Raw genomic sequence first — 26,285 nt, 5'->3', positions numbered from 1 at the left:
ATTGGCAGTTCCCGGCCAGGGAACTACTCTGCCTTCTAGTCTGGGGTGTTGGTTTTCATAGTCACATTATAAACTTCTATCAAACATGTATTGAACACTTGTGACACATAAAACAGCCTCTCTATAAAAAGAAATTACAGCTGTCAGCTTGCATCTGAGTAGCCCCAGATTTAATAGCTGATTGAAAATACCTGGGTAAGGAGCCATTTGTTACTAAAGGTGAAAAGTACACACTGATTTATTTTCTAGAAAATTCTTAGAAGGAAAATAATATTTCCAAATAAAATCTGCATATACATTTCTTTTAGTTATCATTTCACATTAATCTAATGTCTGACAATAGAAAAAAAAAGAGGCCAAAATCATACTGAGTGATGACTGCAGATTTTATAGGAAAGACTTCATTGATGACACTTAGGTTGTTCCTAATGATTCCAAATTGATGATAAAAGGTTATTCGTGTCACTCGGAGTTGTCTTTTTCAAATAAAATGCAAGTTTGTGTTTTAGAGCTGTGCTCCAGTGCAGATGTCAGGTTATTCAGCACTCCAGAAACTTCACTGAATAGCCCAATCAGTAGGGGAAAAAAACAGTGTGCTCTTGGTCTACTCTAGAGTAAATCATTTATTGTCCGGAGATGTTCCAGAAGACTTCAAAACAAGTAAGATTGCCTATTATTAGCAACTAAAAATAAATCTTGGTGGTATGAAAAGAGTCTAGAAATAGTGGTGGTGCAAGGGGGTTAGGGGATCACAAATTATATTGGTATTATATAACCCTTGATATAGGGTTTTTGGTTGTGACAAAGCATAGAATAGTTAAATGGACGAAGATTCTTGAACAAATTTAATGCTTTGATTTTCGCCCCTATGTTCAAGTTACTTAGATTGCATTAATAATTTTATTTAATTTCCCAGGTAATTTTATCTTTAGGCTTCAACTTTGCAATGAAGAGAGACTGTATTTGTAAAGGAATATGGTGGGGGAAAGAAAAATATTCTAAAAACTGCAGTGACACTAATGTGCCTGTGCATGTATGTTTACACACACATAATCTATGTACTAAATGTCAAGAACTGACTGAGTGAGTATGTGAGTAATAAGTTACTATTTAAACTATGTGTTAACTATCAACAATAAAAATAAGTTTTCCTAGCTCAGTCACTTTAGCCTCTCCATATTTTTTTCTCCGATTTTTTCCTGCAACATTTTGTGGAAAAATTAATGAATCCAGGTATCTTCTTAATAATCCTTCTAGTAGCAGACAACTGGGTCAAAGGAAAAGATTCTTACTGCAAGAGATATTAACCATTCTTCCCATTTAGACATAAAGAAATGAAAAAGACAAATTAACTACAATAGCTCTTGCTAGGAAGACAGTTCTATAAGTGAATTCTACATGGCATCACAGTAAATAAATTATTGTCATAAAAATACTAGTGAAATTATGAACATTTTATCTTTATTCATTTTTTCTTAATTTTATTATCTTCATTTATTCATTTCTTAGAATACTCAGCTAAATACTTTCTAATGCATTGATTTACTAAAATTAACTCTCTTGTACATCACTGTCACTGTCACTGTCATCCCATTGCTCATCAATTTGTTCGAGCGGGCACCAGTAATGTCTCACATTGTGAGACTTATTGTTACTGTTTTTGGCATATCAAATACAATACGTCACAGGTAGCTTGCCAGGCTCTGCCATGGGGGTGTGATACTCTCGGTAGCTTGCTGGGCTCTCCTAGAGAGGGGCGGAGGAATCAAACATGGGCTGGCCACGTGAAAGGTGAATGCCCTACCACTGTGCTATCGCTCCAGCGATATCTCTTGTACATGTTATAGCTATTTTATGTTTAAAATTTCTGAATTTATTCAACTGATTTTAATATAAATTCTTCTGACAAGGTGAAATCATGATAAATAAAGTGATTTAAAATATATAACATATCCTCATATATATATATATATATATATATATATATATAACTCTACCTTTATCCTATTGATTATTGTGAAATTGGGTAAAACGTTGAAACTAGATTCATCCTAACTGAGATGTCCAAGTAAGTTTTATATTTATTAACTCTCTGTTTAGCACAGACTATAGAATGTTCAGAGAAGTAAGTATATGAGTCTATTTTTCCCCAAAAAACCAACAGAAATGGAAATTCTACATATGAAAATGGAGCAATTCAACATTAACTATTATGACAGAAACTTATCTCACCACTGGTTATGACCCATTTCTGAAGATTTATAGCCCAACTGATCAATTTTGCCAAAGTTCTAGATAGATTATTAACTATAATTTAATAGTCTTTAATGTATTCTTAACTTTAAAATTAATACATGCATGGTAATTATAATTACACATGTTAATTATAATTTAAAAAACATATTTCATATATATAATTATTAAATATGTATTTAAATCCCTAACATTCTCTGCTCATGCGCAGGAAGAAACTCTTAGCAATAACTCTTATAGCTGCTGGTATATTCATTTCCTTAAAAATAAATGCACTGAAATATAGAACTTCAGTGATCAGACCCTTCTTGAGTTGAAAAAAAAATTTTTTTTCTCTGCATATCCATTCTCTGCAAAGCAAAAATTCAGTTCACTCATGCCAGAATCATACAAACACTTTGTAGGAATCAAATTAATTTTTGCTCCACATTTCCCTGAAACACTGGAACTAAACAAGCCACAATTTTATACATCGCTGCCTTCTTAAGCTGGTATTTTAAAGTGTTAGCACTATTATGATTAGTTGTGAAGATGGGGACTAAGGGCATGGTCTCCTCTAAGCGTCCCCAGGTCTCACATAAAACTTTAAGCCATAATTGGAAGTGGTGAAAATACTCTCATACTTGTAACTTAATAATACTTAGTACCCTTTTATAACCTGATGAGTCTCTCATATGGTTCAATTTGTCTCTAAACTGCCATTAAGCTTCACAATCACAAGTCATCTTGTTAGCCTCTGCTCTAAATGTTCACCATTGCCCTTCTGGCACTTTTAAGATGCAAAATCCCAAGTTACTCTTTGCAGAAACTTCTCTAAAGGCACTACTTTTCTAGCCTTTGGAGTCTAATTTTCTGACAATAAGACCCCCAAACTAAACGGTATCTACAATAATCAACCACTGGCTTGAGAATACCTGGTACTGTTTTAATTATATTTTTATTGATTTTTATGCATCCATGCAGGGTTTAAGCTTATTAAAAGTACAGCAGGGGTGATATATGAGATCATCTAATGCTTTTATAGGATCCAGCTATTACTAATTTAAAATTAAAGTGAATTAGCAATTGAAAAGCATCTAGTATTTTAAAAAAATTTCAAGACAGAATCATCTGTACATTCTTTTAATAATTATTCCAAGAAGGAATAGGTTTCCTGGTTACCACTTTGTCTTGAAGATTTACAGTTGACATTCAATAATAAACCAATAATGCCCTTCTCATTATATGACTAATTTAATTTATAATTATTTTATAATCCTCTTTGACCTAGAATATTTGTCAAATTAGAATAATTCAAGAGCCTTCTCTAATATACACTGAAGCAAGCTGGTTTTCTTATGCCCATTAAGTCAATGTTCTTCAAGAACTATCCATCGGTTATGGAGTGTCAGGTTTAGGAAATTTTTCTAATAATAAACATGTGTTCTTCAACTCTTAATGTTTAGCATTTTGAAGATATTAAAGTGCTAATTAGTGGGTGTGCAAAAGGAAAAGGAGAAAATAATTCTTCAGTTTCAGCCATCATAAGGAGGTATCCCTGCATATTATTGGAAACAAATAGGATGCCTGAAGATGAAGATTTAAAGGCAACCAGTCAGAGATAAGGAATACATACTGCAGACCTGGATGAACTGGGAAAAGGAAAGCCCGCAGCTACATAGAGCAGAGCAGCAAAGCCTTATGGTGAGTCAGTTCTGAAAAGCTAAGAATAATGAACTAAGAGCAAAACATGTAAGAAAGAAGGATCCTCCAAAGAATAAGATAATTATTTTATGGTACTTTGTTTATTTACTTACTTATTTAGGCTTTGTGGTCATACCCAGCTACGGTCAGGGCTTACTCGTGGCTCTATGCTTAAGAATCACTCCTGATAGAGTTCTTGGAATTATGTATGGTTTGGGGGGACCTAAGCCAGGTCAGTTGCATGCAAGGCAAACATACTACCTATAATATATGACCCTGAGCCCTTTAAAAAAGTACTTTAAATCCTTTTCAGAACCAACATCCCTTATGGGCAGACTCTTATTCTGTGCATTTTATTTATTCAATCCTTTCACTTTTCCAGTTTTCTTCTCTTTTCAAATTTTTCCCCTTTATTGGCCATGCAAAGAAAACCAAAGAAAAAACCAGAGAACATAGAAAGCACAAATGACCATTCTTTAGATCAGTTACTGTTATCTTTAAGTAAAATGTTAGAACAATTTCCTGTCTTGTAAACTGCATTTAATTTGCCTTTCTTTCCAGAGGACACAGCACTTACCTGGATTCCAATCAGGATGCCTTTCTGGGGTATCTTAAAGCCAGTGGACAGCATTGCCTTTAGGAAAGCTGAATGGATCCCTTCACCAAAGCAAGCCACCTGTTCAAAAAATAAGTGGAAAGTTATAAATAAAGGGAAGTAAAGAGTCAACCAAGCTTATCAGAAAAACAAAAACAGTTACAAATTGAAATCACTTTGCTCATGGACTCCTCTGCTAGATTTGATTGAGTTGCCCAAAGGCCATGCAATATGAATCCAGGGATTTAAAGACTGGCCAGGGCAGATGTATCTTATGTTTTTAATTAAGCATAATGAATGAATAAGCAATTCTTCCTCTACCCAACAACACTCCATGGAGCAACATAACTGGATGCTACTGTGAGGTATTTGGATAGAAATCACAGCTTCTGGTCCATAATGTGGGGAGTTACCAAATGTTAATATGACTTAATGTTTAAATAACAGTACATGTCGTGTATGCTAGGCAGCAGGGCATGAATTCATGGGTCAGTAGCTAAGATGCATATAATTGCTGATCAGTCGGTTAGGAGTCATTTCCTACAGTTTAAAAGAAAGACTTCTGAAAAACTCAATAAATCCATGAAAGCCTCAAAGGAATTTGTGCTCGTTGTAAAAAGTATTTTTCACAAAATGAAGCAAAATACCCTGGTACTAGCTCTGAATATCTCAGCCATACAAATATTTAATGCTAAGACATACAGACACTTCTTCTAGATTAATTATCTTATCATGCAACTAAGTCAAATGACTACCATAACTGTGAAACAAGTGGAAAGACATTCTGTCATGCACATTGTCATTTGGCAAAGATACAAAACCACAATTACAGTAAATAATACTGATGGCTAAATTCACTCTTTCAGCAATGATTTCCCCCACATTCACTGTCACTGTATCACTGTCAACCCGTTGCTCATCAATTTGCTCGAGCGGGTACCAGTAACGTCTCCATTGTGAGACTTGTTGTTATTGTTTCTGGCATATCAAATATGCCACAGGTAGCTTTCCAGGCTCTACCATGCAGGCAGGATACTCTCAGTAACTTGCCGGGCTCTCCAACAGGGATGGAGGAATCAAACCTGGGTCGGCCATGTGCAAGGCAAAGGCCCTACCTGCTGTGCTATTGCTCCTTCCCCCATATTATGAGAGGAAAGTTTGCATGACTTTAACCTTCAGTCAATCTCCAGAACGTGCTGCTTTTCATGACAAAATGAATATTTGAATTTCTCAATGACTGGACAACTAACTTACACTATGCTAACATAAGTGAACAGGATACAAATTCTAGGCAAAGATCTAGGCCACCAACCGTAAGTTTAGATATAATAGAATCAAATGTTCTTCCCACCTTACCACTAGGAAAATAAAATGTACTTTTCCTAGATCAGGTGCTAAAGACTTATTTAGTTCCCAAATAAGTGTTCCCTATGACACGGAAAAGGTCTCTTTTTAAGTTACAAATATGATTTCACTCAACAGAATTATTATTCTGCTTTTGGTTACAAAGCAAACCTCATATCATCACACTTAGTGACAGTTGAAAATATGACAAGTCATGAAAGAAGAATCATATCTTTAAACTTTTGGAAAAATATATAACAAATGGGATCCTGAATTTACAATTCATATTTTCATATTTTAACCACTCTAATAATATATGTCTGAAAATAAACGAAACACAGACAATGAAAAATAGATTTGCCACATTATAGGAATTAAGAGGAAGGAAAGCAAGTATATCTCTGCCTGATCTGAACCCTACTCATGGTAAAATCATCTTTCTGAGAGGTTCAAGATGAACCTAAAGAACATCTCTCCTAAAGCCAAAAATATGGGTATCTCACATTAAAGTTAGGGGTTGCCCTCTATTAAATTAAAACCAACAGCAATGGGGATAAGAGAAGGTGATCATCAATCTAAATACAAACAAGATAACCATGTATTCCTCACTGCCTGCCTTCCTGTCTCACTCAGCTTTTTATCATAGGTCTTGCTTGTAACCAGGCAACCATGTAAAACATCACAGTATACTTGTGGCAATTAAATATTTTCCCCCTCTCAGGTTTCCTTTAATATTAAGAGGAAACAATGATGCCTTGTGGTCTGTTGTTGCCACTCCGATGTGCTCTGATGAGAATCTGAAGGTTGTATCTAGTAAGTCTGTCAAGGGCTAGGTGATTCATAAAATGTCCTGACACTGACATGTAGAGAACTTTCTAGAAGCTGACAGCTCTCTACAAGAAACACAATTCACATTATTAAAGAAACCTTCAGCTGACAGAGGCCCAGCACAAGTGAAGAGGGACATCCAGTGGCCAGATCATTACAGTTTTAAGAGAATTCCCAAAAGGTAATATTGCCTTGAAAGTGATTCTGAGATTTGGCATATCTAAGCAGATGTCACAATATTTGGGTGCATGCTCATTTTAAGTCTGTACATTCATTCTACATATTGCTAGTAAAATGTCAATGATTTAATTTCACAGTATTCAAATGTGTAGGAAAATTCTGGTACAGAGAGAACTGAGAATCTTAAGTTAAAAAGAAAAACCCACAAGATATTTATTTGGTATGTATAAGAATATTTGAAAGGTGCCCTCAATGTGTCATGTGAAAGTGAATTATGCTCACATGTCTAAATGTAAGAAGGAAATTTAAATTCAGGTCCTAAAGAAGCAAAATATTCTTTTTTTATAGTTCCAATGCTTCAGCTCTTTCTAACTTATATTCAGGATGTAAAAGAAATGTGTTCCCCTTTACCACTCACTGACCAGCTAATTTTTTTTTTTTTTTTTTTTTTGCTTTTTGGGTCACACCTGGCGATGCACAGGGGTTACTCCTGGCTCTGCACTCAGGAATTACCCCTGGCCGTGCTCAGGGGACCATATGGGATGCTGGGATTTGAACCCGGGTCGGGCGCGTGCAAGGCAAAAGCCCTACCCGCTGTGCTATCTCTCCAGCCCCTGACCAGCTAATTTTACTAAATTAAGATAATAATATCATAGACTTCAAAGCAGATTTTATTAAAATGTTAATATATCAGGAATTAGTTACCTCTCCAGTGGAAGTCATCTCACAACGCAGAATAGGGTCAGCGTCCCTCAATCGGGGCCAAGAAAACATTGGGGCCTGTCAGAAATAAAGGGGAAGAAATGTGTAAGAGAGAAGAATCAAAGGAAGAAGAGAGGATTGATATATTTAATGAATCATCTCTCAGAGGATTCATTTAGGCTATAAGAGACTCATAAAAAATATTTTTAGTCCCAGCAGCTGACTTGAAAAAATAGCTTAAAGTTCTGTTCCAAGAGTTTCTTAAGCTGTTAGCCAAAAACTCCAGTTAAATAATCACAAATTATTTCTGTAAATAGGGCTCCTATGACCAGGGTAAGCCAGTGTTTCTAATCTGCCTTAACCATATTCTTATTGGAGCAATTTCAAACAAAGTCTACTGGGCATTGGATTCCCTAAGCTTAGATTTCAAACACTTTTTTTCCCTTATATGCTTTTTGTGCATATCTTTTCTTATGCTGATAATTTGAACTTGAAACAAAGCTACCGTAGCCAGAAATGGCAGTCTATAAATTGGCTTCTGAGACATTAAATTGCTGTTGACACCTCTTATAAAGCTTTAAAAAATGTTCTGCTTAAGAATGCTTTAGTCTAACACTTTTATATAAGTTAGAACATTATTAGGAATGTGTTTTTTTTTCCTTATCAGTGCTATTTTATCAGTGCTATTCACTAAGAACCAAATTCTTATTTCTTGTGTATATTCATGAATCTCATTTAGGTTATAATCCCTTTTATTATGGCACCACTCTAAGTTATCATGGAGATTCTTGCTTCATGTCATGTATTGGTCATCTTAAATCATTGCTCTCTTTATATAGTTACTTAGGTTTGGAGGGCCCATCTGGTGATGCTCAGGGCTAACCTCTGGCTCTGCACTCAGGGATCACAGCTGGCTGGGCTCTGGAGACCACATAGAGTGCTAGGGATTGAACTCAGGTCACCCATGTGCAAGGCCAGTGCCTTACCTGTTGAATCATTTCTCTTCTGCTCCCTTATCTTAAATCCTGCCTATTCTTGTTCTCCAAGCTCTCTATGTCCTTGTATAATGACAATCCTCTATTTTAGTAGGCATATTTTGATATTATGAACAAGTAATCCAAAAGAAAAACCAAGCATCATATACAATGGTGCTAAAAGGAGTAAGAAATAAAGAAAGATGCAACGCATTTTGAAACATTCATATCTCTCCATTAGCATTATTTTTAGTTGGGAATTATTTAGTACACATATTTATATACTTGTAACTATAAATAAAGAAACATGGATTTGAAATTCATATGTAGAATTTCCTGTCAAAAAATGCATTCCAGAGCCTTTTGCTTGTTGGTCTCAAACAAACAAAATTCCCTGGTGTATATATTCCCACAGAACACTTTAACAATTTATGTTGCATCAGAATCTTCAAGAATAAAATTGCATTCCATCTCAATGCATGACCAAACATAAGTCATCTAAAATATTAACTTAATATTAATATTATTTATGCATAAATTTAAGCTAAATTCATTACTGTGATAATTGGAAGTCACAGTTTCAGCTGAAACATAGTAATAACATTTGAGATCATTAGTACAAAAAGGGGTGGAAAGATTTTGAAGGTACCCAAAATACGTAAATGACACATAAGTATATAGCACAATACAAGCATTTTATTGTGTGCTTTATCTAAAAAAAAATCCAAATATTTTTTATAGTAGCTATATAACTCTTCTGTATATCTTGCAAAATAAATGTCATGATTGTATATATGTGTAAAGGCCTGCTGAAGTGGTTTGAGAAGCACAATGGATTTCTCATTAAGATATTATAGATATGTACATATATATTAAAAATTAGTAAATAAACCTTAAATCTTTTAAATTAATGTGTCATCAATTTCATTGCCCTCACAACACTTCTATCACAAATTTTCAATTGGTAAATACTAGAGTCCTAAAGAAAATTAGAGCTAAGAAAAAGTCAGAGTGGTACTAACGTAATCAACCCCACAGAATGACCACATCTATAAGATTCATGCCGGATGTCCTACATAAATCAAGACTTAAGCACAATTCAAGACTTAACCGAACAAAACATGTCCCAAATCTCTGCTCACCAACTGAACTCACATCAGATGCTACAGCTGCATAAACAATGTTTATCATTTTTCTCTAGTCAATTCTCAGATTTAGCAGTTCTGACTGATTTTTTTTTAAGTGTCCAAGGTTCACATAAAGTTGCCTGTAGGGCAACTGCATTGCTTTATTTAAAAGGAAGTATAGTAGGTCCCTAGTCATATATTTAGTCAGAATACACATCGGGATTATTTTGGATAGAAATTCCTTCCCTAATTTCCTGGGAATCTATACAGGAAGACTTTTGAAATGTTACCTTAATTGCCACATAGTCAGCAGGAATGATGGGGTGCTCCAAGGTTGGAAGGGGTTTCTCGTCAATCTGCTCTCCAATCATCACCCTGGTGGCCACATTGATGAAGTCTACCCCAAGAGTTTTGGAAACAAATGGGAAGGACCGAGAAGCTCTCAAGTTGCACTCAATCACCTAGAGAGATAAAGAAGGAAAAATAGGGGATGAGCCAATAGTAACAATGTTAATATTCTCCCCACCACTGGCTTCCAGCTGTTATTTAGCAAGAACAGGTTCTTGTTCGGCTCCTCCTCTCCCCTCCTCCTCTCTGCCTTCACTTTTGTAATTGGTCTCCTTTAAGTTAACGTCTACCCCACAATGACTTTCTTCCATTAACTTTTCACAACTCCATATCCACACACTAGCGACAGGTTTATTTCAGTACAAAGCTCAAATAATGCCACTTCCCTATTGAAGAGCCTTTTAAAAAAATTAAATTTTATTGAATCACTGTGAGATAGTTACAAGCTTTCATGTTTGGGTTACAATCTCACAATGATCAAACACCTATCCCTCCACCAGTACACATTCCCCACTACCAATATCCTGGGTATATCCCCCCTTTACCACCCTCCCCCTGCCTCCATGGCAGAACTCTCAGTGTCTGTGTTGCAAGCTATAATGCCCAAAAGTAAAGAGAGAGTATGGGGAATATTGTCTGCCTTATATTGAAGAGTCTTTTTTGTATTTCCACTGGCCATTTCCACTTCTCAAATCAAGTCTTTAGAGACCTTTCACCCTCTTGCCTCAATATAGCTCTATCTTATTTATGCTACTTTCTTGGCCCGACTCCTACCTTTGAATTTACCATAATTTTCCTAGTAAAATGATCTTCTAAACTGAACTAACTAGTCACACTTTTTTATAAAAATGTTAGCTACCCAAATATTGAATTTTTTCTTACGTCTTGATTGAAAACTTTGAAAGCAATGACTGTGTTTCATATCTCTTTGTAGCATCATATGATTTTGCACAATAGGGACTGATTGTGCAAAATGTTAGTCACTAATTGTTTAAATTAGACTAAATCAATTAAGATTAGTTAATTTAAATTTTTAATTTTTTGGTGAATGACAACCAAAACAGCTTTTTGTTTTGGATAATATTAAAAAGCAAAATAGTTCAAATGATTTCAACTACTCTATATGTTTACAAGACGTTATGATCATCACTGAATCCATCTTTACCAAACTGTAGCTAACATAAAGTGACCTTTCATACAGTGGGTCAGAATACTTTCTAAATGTGTGACTGACACATTGGTAACACTGCCTGTGCCTACAAGACAGGCATTAAACGCCACCCACCATTCCACACTCACACACAAGTGACTGGTTAGGTCTCAGTTGTTCTGTGGCTGTATTCCCAGAGATTAACAAAGAGACAGAAACCAACATGACCTAAAATATCCCACACACACTCGAAAATCTTTAGCATTTCTTACCAAGACTTCATTTCCTCGGACAAGAAACTGGACATTAAATGGACCAGAGATGGCAAAAGCCTTTGCAATCTTCCGGGTAGCATCCTTCACCTAGATCAAAGGAACAATAATATAGTACACTCAAGAGCATATCTTTCCTTATTTCAAAAAGGTGAAACACCTACATCTCCTCCGTAAGTTTTTATAAACAAAATGCTTATATTTACTAAGTGCTCACAATAGGCTTGCAAGGAAAAGACCAACTAAGTTTATAAGACTCTCTCTTTCTCTAAATGCACTGATGATTATATACTCTGTTTTTTTCTGGGAGGTATATATGAATTTTTTGTGTCTACTTGCTTCAGTATCAGAAACTGAATTCAAACTCCACATCAATCCAATAACCTACCTACTGACAAATATAGGACCTGAAATTACACAGCCCCGTAAAGATACCTGTGGGACTTCTTTTGTTGCTTTTCTGTTGCCTGGACTCTACAAGGAGATAGTTGGGTGAACAGGAAATGATGCTTCCTTGCAGGGAGGCCTCACATGCCCTATAAAGGAATTCCTGCATCTACCTAGAATCAGCAGGTGCCCACGAGAAAAGGGGCAGTGTTTCCTGTGAGTAAGAGCTCCTGAGCTCCTAATTTAGCCACCCCCCCACTCCCTTCCATTAGTGGTTCTTCAATTTAGATCATGATATCTTGAGTTTTGAGATATGTAGAAAACCTACCATCTTAAGGTCACAGATCCCAACTACTAAAGCATATTAAATTCCGAGGATACAATTTTATTACATTGATGGTTTAACAAAGCATCATCTGTCTTTATAGTCTGTAAGGTAGGACATTTAGAATCCAGAGCAACAGAGAGACAGGCTTGCCTAGATTCTGACGGCAGAACTTGGAAAGGCTCACTGAAAAAAAATCAAGCCTGTTCTAATAGATCTAAAAACTCAAGGAACACCTTCAGGAGTTATTTATGGCGATCACCTCTAACAATACACTTAACGGTGCGTACAGAGCATGGAGGCAGAGCCATCCTTCTTGAGAAGATCTTTGAAACAGTAGTTCTAAAAGAGGGGTCAAAGGAGACATATCACCAAGTGTAGCTTTGAGGTGAAGGTCAGGGTGGAGAGTAAAAGCCTCAGTTCCAGAAGATTCCCACATGACTTCTGCACACAGGCTTCTCAGAGACATTATTTTATACGTCTCTCACCTGTAAGTGGTTCTTCTAAATCAGAATCAGGTGCAGCGGCCATTATCTCAATGTGGCCCCCAGATCAGCAACAAAATTCTCACTCAGAAATTTCCTTAAAATGTAAATTCTGGGAATCTGCCCAGAACTGCAGCGTCAAAAATAGGGGCTGCAATTCAGCAATCGGTGTTTTAACAGTCCCCCGGGTGATTTTGATTCACACTAAAGTTAGAAACCACTGCATGATGAGCGCACAGCCAGGCAGACACTGAAGGACAATGAAGAAAACTATTATCTTAACTACCCTGCTGAAAGCAAGGACACTTTCCCTCATAATAAAATTGAACTTGGGACATGCTCTACATTGCTGCACAGTTAGAAGGAAATCTTTTCTCTGTGTTTCCCCCCTTCCATTTATGTTTGTAAATAGTGACCTTTTCGATGGCTCCTTGGCTGATGGTTTGTGTGGGCAGCATCAGAGTAGCATCTCCGGAGTGGACACCTGCGTCTTCCACGTGCTCAGAGATGGCATGAGAAATAACCTGGGGGGAAAGGTTTGACAAAGAGACATGTCAGGGAGACAACAAATACCAGCCCTCTCTTGCCCAGCCCTCTCACTCTAACAGATGCCCTGAACATTGACCAGTTTCTTTGTTAAGTCTCTGAGGAGGCTGAAAAAAAAAAAAAGAAAAGAAGAAAAGGGCTGTGTGGGTAAACTTTCCAATCTTTCTGGTATCATGGCACATTGAATCTTGGAGCAAATGAAAGTAGCAAGGCACTTTTTTCCCTATTTCATGGACTATCTTGGTGTGAATGATAGGAAAAGGGGAACCGAAACTACTTCAGAATAGTGTTTAAAAATGAATAGGAAATTAAAGAATTTTGTAGGTACTGGATTTGCATAATTTTTCTCTTCTGGATTGTTTTAGACACTGGAAATGAAAAAGTGATGGGATAATTATTATTGAGCAAGGAAAATGCCATAATTTCACCAGACCAGATAAAATAAGGTCTGAAGTCTAAAGTCTAAAATACGTAAATTTGCATTTAGGAAAAGGGAACAGAAGCGACATATTTTATCATGTTTCAGATGTAGGCTACTCAGACTATTTGCAAATAATCAAATGCATGTCTGCTACCTACCTTCCTCGGGATTTCCAGCCCTCCTCTGTTTAGGTCTCAGTCTCTACAAGCTGAATATTAACTATATGGGCATCTTTAGGAATCAAATGACAGAGTGTAAGACAAGCTACCGATGTTTATCAGATTTATAAATGACTTACAGCAGAGCGATATGTGAGCCCTAGTCCTCTGCTGTCACTTTTAAGCTCTGATATGTAGGTAGTATTTTATCTGCTTAGCCTTTGCTTCTGCTAAGATGAGAATAATAATGGCATATGACTCAGAGAATCTTTTAAAGGAATAAAAAGAACACAGACAGTGTGTCTGGCACAATGTTTGTTGTATAGTAAGTACTTAAAATATTTTATGATGCCTTAAAATGGAGAGGCAAAAGTCCCACTGACCTCTGAAAAACATCTGAGTATATCTAAAGCACTAGGTCCATTTTCGATTTTCACTATTTAAAAATTATATGGCTAAGGTGAGTACATGGGTGATGGATGTGCTGTTGGAATTACATGTATGAGAAACCATTATTAACAATGTGTAAACCACAGGATCTCAATCAATAATAAAAAAATAAAAATTATATGAGTAAACTAAAGCATTTCATAAAGCGGGGGTCTGGGATAAGAAGCAAGGGTCAATGAATAGAGAAGTATAAGACAAGAGAACATTCCAGTGACTCATGACCAAAAAAAAAAAAAAAGACCATCTAACAAGCATTACTTTACCAACACAATGCTTGAAAAGTGTGAATATCCCTCACCAGTCTCACATTCTTCATTTCCATATAGCTTTGGTCACACACAGAGAAAACTCTAATTTAGATACCTCCATGTCAAATTCTTAAAATGTTGGAAACAGTGAAATAGCAAATATATGCTATGCAGCTCTGGAGGCAAGGAGGTCAAGATTAGAAATCCACAGAGCAGACCTTAGTACAAGATGAGATATTGATATATGTCTTATATATGTAATAACTCAGATTGAACATGGATCATCTGCAAGCAAGTCAAGAACCTTATCTCTGCCACCATCTTATCTCCTGCACTACCTTTCTAGTCTTACAATCTTATAATATTTTGCACTCTGTATCACCAAAATATCTAAACATAAATAGACAACCACTTCATGAGTATTCTCTGTAGAAAATTCTCATTCTTGAGGGAATGTGTATTTGAACTAAAGTCTTCAAAATGCGCTTTAACCTCAGATCATTAGATTCTAGGGTAGGAAGTCACTCTTACAATTTATATATTAAGTAAACTTAAAGACAAAGAAAAACTGATTTAGTGTTTTCAGTAGTGTATTGAACTATTTAAAAAGTAGAAGTTGAAGAAAACTTTTTTCCCTTAATGCCAATAAAATATCATGGCTTCTCTAAAATTTAACATCCAAGATAAATCACAGATGCCTTATTAGTACAACTAGCAAACTAAAGGGAAGCATTCTTCACATTTTCATTTCTCCCTGAAGTTGGAAGCATTCATTGCATTAACAATGTAGGATGTGATATGGCAAGCCAATTTTGTCATTATCCTCATCTGCCCTACTCTGTTTAGTTTTGCCTTTATTAACCCAATAAAACAAAAAGAGGAGGTGGGAAATCAAGAGAGAAGAAAAACTGGGGATTCAATTAGGAACTTCAGAAAGAAAAGTACTGGATGTTTTTATAATATCCACTGAAACATAAAAGCAAACCCACAAAGAAAATGAGGGAGGAAATCTATTCACAAAGAAAAATGAGTCTAAGATGATAATTAATTTTTGAATATCATCAAAGAGGAATTCTAACAGTAAGAAACGCAGAAAATCTGATATCCAGGGCACAGCAACTGAATTGCCAGTGAATTTGAATCTTTTATTCTCAGCCACGCAGTTTGTCCACTATTATCAGAGTATTTTGGCGTAGAAATCATGACCTCTGATATATTTTATGTTTAAAAATTGCCAGGAGATAAAACAGATGGGAGGGTAGGGATGGGGGAAATGGGAATAGAGTACTTACTCTTCCTTCTTTGCCGACAGCGTCCATTTCTACTTCCCTTGCACCCTCAACAAACTTCGTCAGCACCACTGGGTGTTCCTGTCACCAAGGTAAACAGAACGGCAAATCCTTTAGCTGAAATCATGTCTATAATATCAATCAGGTAAATTATATACCTTTAGTAAACACCAGGCCAATACTCATAAAAACCTTAATGCTAAACACACTCCCTCCTCAAATTTATTAACCACTTTGTTTCATAATAACAAAATCATTTTTAGCTTTCATTGGGGCAGTTCATTTTTCTCTAGCTTTGAGCACTCAGTGAACCAAACACAGATTTTTAGATCTTAGACAAAGATTTCAGAGTGATTTGGCAAAAAGAGCAACAAAGGAGGGAGCACGTGTAGATTCCCTCTGTTTCCAGGATCATATCTAGCCCTTTATTTATTTTATCTATAATAAAATATTATTATTGGTTCAGGCTTTTTCTTCCTATACTTATCTTCCCCAAGCTCTAAGGCAACTCCCTACATGGCAGTTGTGAAAGTACTTAGCATTTTAGTTTTATTGGGTCCAAGATGGAATGCTTTACCTGAAATCAATATGACTTAAACCAGTTCTAGAGTGTAACCTTTGAGATTGCAAAATCAATTTTCAAATTTCTTTTAAAAATCTATTTTTTTTAAAACGCTCTTCCTTTTTCAGCTATTTTGAACTCCATTTCAAAATGATGTGATACTCCCCCACAATATGATTCAATTTGCTTTTTTCTGAACCACATGAAGAGATTCAAAAAAGATATTCAAGTTGAGGTTTTCTATACTTCATGCCAGAGACAACAGCAAACTGCCTATTTCTTACCAGATCCAGCTTTGATTTTTTTCCCTGTTTCTTTTGCAAATACGCATACCACCTTTTCCCCTCAGTTCATCTTCCAAACACACCTTGTTCATCAAGGTCTACCTTGAATATTATCTCTTTCTTCAATTCTACCATTAGCTCTTTTATCTTGAAAAAAACCTCCTTTTTCCCTCTATCATATTTATCATCACATATATGTACATTAGACTTAATGTAACCTACTTCTTTTACATGCAGTTAAATTAAAGTGAATTTTGTGGCGAATGTAAGCTAGACAATACTGAATACCACAAGTAAGCCTCTCTACTATTAAAATTTGTCCTTAAATAAGACAAGTTTCTACACATTCTTTGCTTCAAAAATCTGTAAGACCAGTGTCAATTTAGTCAAAATGCATTTAAAAAAGAATGTCTTTCCAGCTCTGTGCCTTCTTATTGGTTTTGTTTTGACATTGAATGTTTATTGGACTAGGCCCAATAGAACCAAGTGGAGGCCTACAAAGTACTTTATTCTATAATAGTATAACTGGAAAAATTATCAAGTTTGTCTGCTGTCCTGGCTTCCGTGGCTGGGCTGAGATGAGGATTTATTAGAAGTGGCTTTTTGAGGAAGTTAGAAATGCAGGATGGGGGGCAGCAGGAATCATAAGCCTGTGGTCCTGTGGGGACTGAATTCAGCATGACCCCACTCGGAGCTCAGCAGCGTGAAGGCTGCACAGAGAGACCCATCCTGAGGCAGAGCTTGCTTGCTTGCTCATGGTCTCAGTCCCAGTTCCTTGAACTTCCTTGAAGTGGTGAAGTTCAATTTGTTTCAAATTGGTTCATTTAATTTACACTAAATTTAATTTGATTTGTTTAACACTAAATGTTTAATGACCTATCAGCAGCAGATATTTCATTTGTAAACTTATTTTCCATATATTGTGCACTTATATACCCAGGGTGATGTAAAAATTTCCTTTTCATCTTGCCTCCATCATTACCTTCATTCTCAAAGCTTTAATTAAAAATGAAGTTCTTTATTTCCAAATCTTTATTTACATCACTATATCTGGCATGATCATCTAATTAATTCTGAATTAATCATTTTTAAATTTATGTAAATGAACCCTCTTCAGGAACGAGACTCCAAAATGTTGTGTTCTCCTGCAGCATTTTCTATTTTCTATTTGCAAATCTCACTGTAGTTATTTGTGATTATTTGCCCTCCAATGTTCTCTCTGATAATGGAGGCTATGCCTTTTCATGAATATAATGCCAGACACTAAGAACAATATAATTGTATAGCATGCGTTAAACGTGGATGAATATGATAAGTATGAATGTGAAATTTACGTATTTTTCGGCTTGGGAGCCATACCCAGTAGTGCTTAGGTCTTTCTCCTGGCTCTGAGCTCAGAGATCACTCCTAGCAAGAATCAGGGGACCACATGGGGTGCCGGGGATGGAATCTGAGTTGGCAAATGCAAATCAAGCACTCTATACTATCTCACCGGTCCCTAGACACACTTTTTTTTTTAATAAAACGCATAAACAAATGACAAAAGCTAGTTTTACTTTCATTAAAACTTAATAGCCCAGAGTCTACTATTGTTTCAGAGGGAGATATAAACCAAGAAGTGGTCAATTCACGGAGGCTGGAGAAATAGTACAGCAGTAAGGCGCTTGCCTTGCACATGCCTCACATGGGTTTTCGCATGGTCTCCCGGACCCACCAGGAGTCATCCCTGAGCACAGAACCAAGAGTAACCACAGCCCGGTATGGTACAACCCCACTCCCTACTGGAAAGAAAAAAAACAGAGAGAGCGAGAACTCAATCAGGGCAAATTCAGTGTAAACCACTGTTTTTGTTTGGGATCTATCCACATCGATGGAAATAGAAAGCAAAGTATTCTACCACGCTGAGGCCTTATGGTATCCAGGGTTCCAAGTAGGAAAAAAGGACACTTGTCTCAGCTCATGCTTGAGATCAGCTGGGCCTTGGTCCTAGTAGTGTGGCAGGACTCCGAACAGGGAATAACACAGAGGAGAGTCTGTGTCACTCCAAAGCACATTCATAGATAGTGGCCTGCTGGAGTGATTCCACCCCAGTTATCGAACTTCCAGACACACGTGAATTCAAAATTCCCTTGGTTGTCTCTTTGTACACTCTCGGTCTCTGCAGGTTCTTTATCTGTACTCTCTTCACTGCTCAAATGTCCCTGAGGAGCAACCAGGAAATGGAAGGGAGGCCCATTTTTACGGGTGCGAGAATGATCTTGATCTCTATTCCTTTTTGAAACACCCCTGATTTCCCTCTTCAGCCCCCTCCAAATTCCACTTGCCAAACATCAAACTCTTCTCTATGAATTATGCTTTCTCGCTGTTTGCTTTCTGTTTTCAGTCTCAACTAGCTTTTGAAAGCTTTTACAAAGAAAGCCTTACTTTCATCCTCCTCCGTATAAGGTCTGCAGATCAATAAGCCCACTGGGTACATCTTAAATGGATCACACAGAGGTAATGCCAAAGGAAAAGCAAAGGCCGGGGCAGGAGAGAAAGGTGGTGGAGTCACCACAAAATTATAAACATTTTTTTTTATGAACTGACAACCAGAGAGAAAGTGAATCAATAGGTGAGTGAGGAGATGCACGAATAAAGTTGCAGAGTTGACGAAGGCAAAGCCTCTCCAGGTGTGAGAATTAAAATTCAGGAAAGCCTTCACTTTGCTGGTTCATAAGAAGTGAAGTCAGGAAGCCCTTAAGGCAAGCAATCCTGTACCAATATCTAACTCAGGAGCAGACAAGATGCTAATCTACCGTCAGCCCTGAAGTTCCCAAACAAGTCTGTTTTGATCAAATATGCACTGGCCTTCATTTTCTTCCATCAAACCTAATATTTAAATTTCATTAACTGCATTTGTTGTGATCTCTGTAAGTAGCAGAGTATTGGGGAGTACATAATGGCATAATGGACATCAGTCTGAACAACATATTAAAATATATATATATATGTATATATACGCATACATATATTTATATATAACTAACAAAAGAAGGAAATGTCACCAAAAAGGAAATCAAACGCTACCTGAGACACTCTGGTGGCCTCCTCTAGGAATTTTTTCATCTCATCCTCAGAGTACACCACATTCATGGCAGATCCACTGGGAAAGGAACGAGAAAACCAATTCAGTTTCTTTTACCACTTTGGAAATAAAGCCAGCTACACCTGATTGATTCTCAGAATGATTCCACACAGTCTCCAGTTCCAGTCTAGATTAAAGAAGTTGTTTCTTTCTAAACTGAGAACAACGAAAGTCACTTAAGTCACTAAATCACTAAGTCCCTAGCACGATTTACTCACTAAGTTGTGAATGACTTATCCCATTAGTCCCCAGCAAAATCAGCCAAAGTTTAAATATCAACCCAACTAGGTTTGAGAAAAGGGTGATCCCTTTGATAATACCCAAAAGTAGCTCTAGAGATGGCACCTCATTAAGGACTATCCTTTCTATTTTAACTCTCTGAATTTCAGATCATTCTTACCCCACAGCAGGATTTATCTGCCTAATTTCCCTAACCCTGTTTCATCAGAATTTGATGGTTGCTCTCAGTCCATAGGCACCCAGGTGATTTACTGCACTATTTTAACCCCATTTCCAAATCATTTTGTAACATTTGTCAATATTGTAAACAGCCCTGTCTTTCTAAATTGTTAAGAAAATGTGCTACTGAATTTTGACATTTTCAAAATAAAAAGGGAGGAGTGGAGACATGAGGAAGTGAAGAAATAAGGAAGAATATAACACTATTTACTCCTAATAAGCTGCATTTGCTTTATCTTTTCTGCCCTGTGACAAGATGCTGCATAAAAAACTTTAAATTCCTTCATCTGTTTACAACAATAAGGCTAAGACACTAATGTTGATAAGTCACAGCATGGAAAACCAGAACAAAGGTAAAGATTTTAGAGTTGAAAAAAAAAATTCAATTGTCAGAGTTGCTTTCTGCAACACTCCCTTAAGTATCTCTGTGTTGTTTAAATTAACTTGCATTAATACATCAAGTAGTATTAGACTGTGTTTTATACAAAATGTCATTTAAAGAAAAAGGAGTTTTCTACCTCATTTGAAATTTTTCATTATTTTAAAGAATTCCATCTCACATTCCATTTACACTTTCAAATTGTGCATAGCAAAGTTTGTTTCTCTTATTATTCCTTTTTTCCTGAAATAGTTCCTTACATGTGGTGATATCTGAAGATAGTAAGTGATAATTCACAACTTCCTTTCTGATGATAGAACTTAGCTCCAAAGTTTAATACAAAAGAACTTCACTGTCCATGACTCTCACCAGTATAATTCATCTATTAAAAATAAGATCTCCAAAGCTCATAAATACAAACCAGTTACCATCAGTAAATGTTGCTAACAGTGAGGATATGCAATCATATCTGGCTACTGAAAAGCAGATGGTGATGACAGATATTCTCAGTTTATTTTGTTTGGGGCTTGTCTTTTGGTTGGTTTTTTTTTTCCTCTTCGATAATGTAAAATCATTCTCCCACAGTTGGCAAGGAGATGCCCTAAACCACACTTCTAAAATATCTAACTATAGACTTTTCATGTTGCCATTCTCTGAAGGGAAAACAACATGCTGTAAAAGTATGCATTGGTCCCCCCTCTGGTTCTGCTGACCTGGGGATTGATATTGGATTTACTAATAACTACACATCAGGATAGCTGGTACTCTCGTAGATACAAAACACCACTTTGTCTGATAAAGCGAATGATTAGAGGTATTGGGGCTGAGACAAATGAAACAAAACTACACATCAAAATGAAGTGCTTCTGCATATAACCTGCAGGTCTGTATTTTATGGATCTAAAATCACTGTTTTGGAAAACAATATATTACCTCAAAACATAGGAAGGTCTCAACAAGCATGGGTAGCCCACAGACTTTGCAAAATCCAGTGCCTCATTCTAATAAACAAAAAGCAAGAACAACATGTTAGAACAGATGAAAAAGGCAATCAACATGTAGAAAGCTCTGCTTAGATTGAGTGGTAACCAATGCCTATTCCTTTCAAAGACATCATGAATACTGACATCAAAATGAACTCCTAGTTTATAATTCTAAATATCAACCTTAGTTCAAAGATTAGTTTGAACTTTTCATTGTCAGTCACAATGAGAATCATTTATCAACTGACATCGGGCATTTAACTGCAACCATGGATCTATAGGAACTTTAACGTCACTGAGCATAATTCATTCTTTCTGTCTTTCTGCCCAACAGTTAACATCTGCTGTAGTTAACATTCAGATATGACCATCCAAAAGAGAACCTTAAAATCAGGTGCATTTTTTTCTTACCAAAGTATTAACGGCTTTCCATGGTGCCTGATCCACCTTCAGCTCATCCAAGATGGCTGAGAAGATGGAACGATCCTCAGCCCTATCGATCTGCATCGGGCTTGTGCCCAAGATCTTGACTCCATTCTTGTGCAGAGGGACTGCCAGGTTGTTAGGAATCTGGCCCCCAACTGAAATGATGCAGCCATTGCATGCCTGGAAAAGATGTCCATGATATCTGTTATTAGAGTGACTTCATCTTGAGCAAAGAGCCATACTAATACTACATCTATTTCCATATTTAAAATGTTTGATATAATTGTGAGTACAGTAGGCTAGTAATGACTAGCCCAATGGTTCTCCCATCAATCTGTAACAATAAGTTATGCTACAAAGAGATAAACAGAACTTAGTTCAAACTTTAGAGGAACTTAAATGATAACACTTATGGAAGTTTTTGTATACATATAACTGATTCCCATGTTAAAATTCCATACAGCTACATATGGATATGTGACATGGGTGGGAATGTGAAAAAAAGAAAACCTAGTCAACAAATAGTTTCATTCTGCACTTTACACACCAATCCTTTACTTCTTGGGCTAAAACTGATTCTAAATCCCTTCTCTCCTAACACTTATCTATTCTACTTTCCTACACCCTTTAGAACTTCATTTTTCTTCTTGATTTTAGATTTTTAAATATTTTTTATTGAATCACTGTGCGATAGACCCTTAAAAAGCTGTTCATGATTAGATTTGAGTCATACAGTTTTCCAACACCCATCCTTCCACCAGTGGCTATTTTTCAGGACTAGTATCCTGGGGTTTCCTCACATCATCTCTCCCTCTCTCTCCCTCTCTCTCTCTTTCTCTCTCTGTCACTCTCTTCCTTTTCTTTCTACAAGATTGGTTCATCACTATTCATACTCAGAGTTCTCTGAAAGTTCGTGTTGTGATTAGGACTTTTCATTTTTATCTCTCTTCACTTCCCTTAGTTCGAAGAATACTACTATACCCACTTAATTCATTTACCTCTCATTTTCACTAGTAAAGTAATACCTATTGACAGTATCCAATAAGTAATTTTAATTCCTAGCATTTGCCTTACAGGGAGTCCCTAAATTTCACTTTAACCTTTTACTAGAAGTCACATTTCAAGGTTAAAAATAATCTACTAAATTTCATATTTTCTCAAGTTCAGAGTAATGAGGATGAGCCAAAATGAAAGAGAGTCGCTGTCACTGTCATCCCATTGCTCATCGATTTGCTCGAACAGGTACCAGTAACGTCTCCATTGTGAGACTTGTTGTTACTGTTTTTGGCATATCAAATACACCATGGGTAGCTTGCCTGGCTCTGCTGTGTGGGCGAGATACTCTCGGTATCTTGCCAGGCTTTCCAAGAGGGTCGGAGGAATCAAACCTGGGTCATCCGCGTACAAGGCAAATGCCCTACCTGCTGTGCTATTGCTCCAACCCATGAAAGAGTGAAGAATTAAATTTAAAATTATGTTAGTCTCATCTTTGTTCCCTCCCTGAAACTTCCCTAAAGCCAGTATTACCTATAAAATTAAAATAACGTCTTCCTACATCACAAGGTTATGATGCAGACTCAATAAGAAAATAAGTATTAAAGGTTTTATACATAAAAATATATATCATTACTTTTAGAAAATATTCTGATAAGTCATTAATATTGGCATACTGTATTTTTCAAATGACCTTTTAATAGTAGAATTGTTGAACTACAGGATAGGTGCCAAATCAACTGAAATCATTCAATAAATCTTTGAAAGAAAGGAAGTCCATTTACCACTGATGAGAAAAAATGATAGTACTGACAAACAAACACCCTGCAATTGACTGCTTACATGCATTATAAATATCCTTAAAAATAGTAATCCACAGTTTTGCAAATTCATAAGTGATTTAAACTACTTTGCCATTTTTATACTTTATTGTAATTTTATGGAAACCTTTCAGAATTAGTCTTTTTACTATAATTTTTTGCTTATTTTTAGTTTACTAGGAACACTAAAATTTTAAATATTTAAATAATTATTTCCTTAATGAAACATGTACAAAGTCTTAGATAAAAGACTGCAAAAGAATTTCTGAAATTCAGAAGTAGTAACTTACAAAAAGTGGAATAATTTGGACTAAAAAGACACTTGAAGTGTAATTAAAAGGCTTTGGTTAATAAATGCTTCAACTTTGGCAGGGCAGGGTTTGGGCCATACCAGTGATGCTCAGGGCTTAATCTTAGCCATATGGCCAGGAGTCACTCTTCGCACTGCTTGGGGAACCAGGAACCATATGCAGTTCTGGGAATTAAACCAGGGTTGTCTGAGCAAAATGAGTTCTTTACTCTGTAATAGCCCTCAGACTTAATACTTCAACTTTTTTTTCAAAACAATTTTCTAAAATGTATATTTACTTTTCTATGCTTTAGCAAATTTTCAAAAATAATAACATAAGTTCTTATTTATTTATAACATTACTACAGAATCCCAACTAAACAGTCTCGCCATATATTCCTTTCAATAAAATGATTATCATCCTTAATTTTATAGCTTAGAAAAGGTGCAATGAGCTGCCCATATTTGTTATTTAACAAATACAGAACTGGTACTTGTACTGGTACTTTAGTGGTCATTCTTAACCAGTACACCAAATCTTTGAATCTTAAGAAAACTATTTTTCTGACTAGTTTCAAAGACAATTAATACTGGGGGATTATTAGAAGACCTATTTTAAAAATATTCTTTTTAAAAAGTAGCAGGTAGGAAAACTTCCACTGCAAAATCATATTATTTATTATTGACTCCCAGAAGTAAATACATAATTAGGAAGACAAGAAACATCAATAAAATATTTTAGAATAAAGTAATTGTTATGAATGCTTATGTCCATATAGAAATGCAATAGAGTAAAGGACATTAGTAAGATAAAGTTCATCTGGAGGTTGTATGGAAGAATCCAATTTTATTAGGGCACAACTCCAAGTCTTAACTTACAAATACTTGAGAAATAGGATGCTAAAGTTGAGTAAATAAAACTATGCAGAAGTTTTATTTACTAAAATTTAAAGTGTGTTACATATATATATATATATATATATATATATATATATATATATACCAAAAAATCTTAAGGTCGAAAATAATTTAACTAGGCTCCTAAAGTTCTTTAGATTTCTACCAAGATTTATTTGCATCTATTTTATCAACTTAGTTTCTTATTGTTTCTAATCCGATTTCACTTAGCTTAACTAGCAATTCATAGGAGAATATCTATAAAACAATATTCAAGTTGCAATCACACCACAAATTAAAGAATTAGAAAAATGTTTCAAATTTATTCCAGATCATCTTAATTTACCTTAGACACTAATTAATCATTTTAATCAGTTGTTATTCTTAGAGACAAATTGTAATGCTGTATTACAGATAGAATGCAATGTGAGAAAATTTGTCTTACTAATAGAAATAGCAAAATAGCATTCAATTAATTTTAAAATTAATTTAAAAGTTTAAAGGTAAAATTTAATTTAGGGGTATTTTTTCTGTAACATATATTCTAATTTCAAAACTTTAGTATTTTTTCATTTGCCAGTGAGAATGATTATGCTTTGTTTATAAATGATTCACTGTTTTATAGAACATTTTACTTTTTGGACATAACTTAATATTACATTCCAGTATAACCAAACCTAATACAAGGAATGAACCCCAGTTCTAAAGTCATACATTTTCTAATGGGTTTTCCCATCTACACCAATATGTAATTAATTCATTCATTAACTCAATTTGTATTGTAGAGTTACCAGTGTACACATACACATATATAGTATTAGGTTTTAGAAATAGGATAACTAAATCATTGATAACAGTATTTTTTATAATATATGGTAAAACATAAAAGAAAAATGATTTTCAAGGATACAAGTAAGACAGGAGCATCAAAAAGTGCTCAGGTGAAAAATTTTAAAAATTAAAAATATATTCTACTTTGGAATTAGATGTAAAAAATGTAGTAATTTTCACAACCATGAGAAATAGCAGTAATGTTATGGATGTGTCTGGGTGGTTTTTATTCAATATTGTATCATGTGAAGGCTATTGCATAATTCATTCTCATGAAGTAGACCCAATGACAGAGCTAATAAAGAAGCAGCACAGTGTTGCAACTTCTATAAGTACTGTAATAATTTTGAACTCAAAGTAATCTGAGAACATCCTTTCCTTTATAAGGGACATCATAAGAAAAAGTTTGAACTATGCAAAATATTATCTATCTAAACTTTATAGAAGGGAGACCAGCATGTTTTCACCTTTC

General features: G+C 35.6%; 1 protein-coding gene across 1 annotated transcript in view; it reads right to left on the bottom strand.

Moving 5' to 3' along the window:
• The window catches only part of CPS1 (carbamoyl-phosphate synthase 1), a 120,929-nt gene that overhangs the window by 6,611 nt on the left and 88,033 nt on the right, over positions 1-26,285 (bottom strand). The window contains exons 26-34 of the mRNA XM_004601328.3: positions 21,968-22,162; positions 21,507-21,574; positions 19,678-19,753; positions 15,769-15,846; positions 13,070-13,177; positions 11,457-11,546; positions 9,977-10,147; positions 7,589-7,663; positions 4,514-4,612 (exon numbers count right to left, since the gene is read on the bottom strand). Of these exons, the coding sequence (XP_004601385.2) occupies positions 4,514-4,612; positions 7,589-7,663; positions 9,977-10,147; positions 11,457-11,546; positions 13,070-13,177; positions 15,769-15,846; positions 19,678-19,753; positions 21,507-21,574; positions 21,968-22,162 (960 nt within the window). The remainder of the gene's footprint in view (positions 1-4,513; positions 4,613-7,588; positions 7,664-9,976; positions 10,148-11,456; positions 11,547-13,069; positions 13,178-15,768; positions 15,847-19,677; positions 19,754-21,506; positions 21,575-21,967; positions 22,163-26,285) is intronic.

The sequence above is a fragment of the Sorex araneus genome, chromosome X (genome assembly GCF_027595985.1).
Source record: "Sorex araneus isolate mSorAra2 chromosome X, mSorAra2.pri, whole genome shotgun sequence".
NCBI lineage: Eukaryota > Metazoa > Chordata > Mammalia > Eulipotyphla > Soricidae > Sorex > Sorex araneus.
The sequence above is the reverse complement of the archived record's forward strand: the minus strand, read 5'-3'. Positions and strand labels throughout refer to the sequence as shown.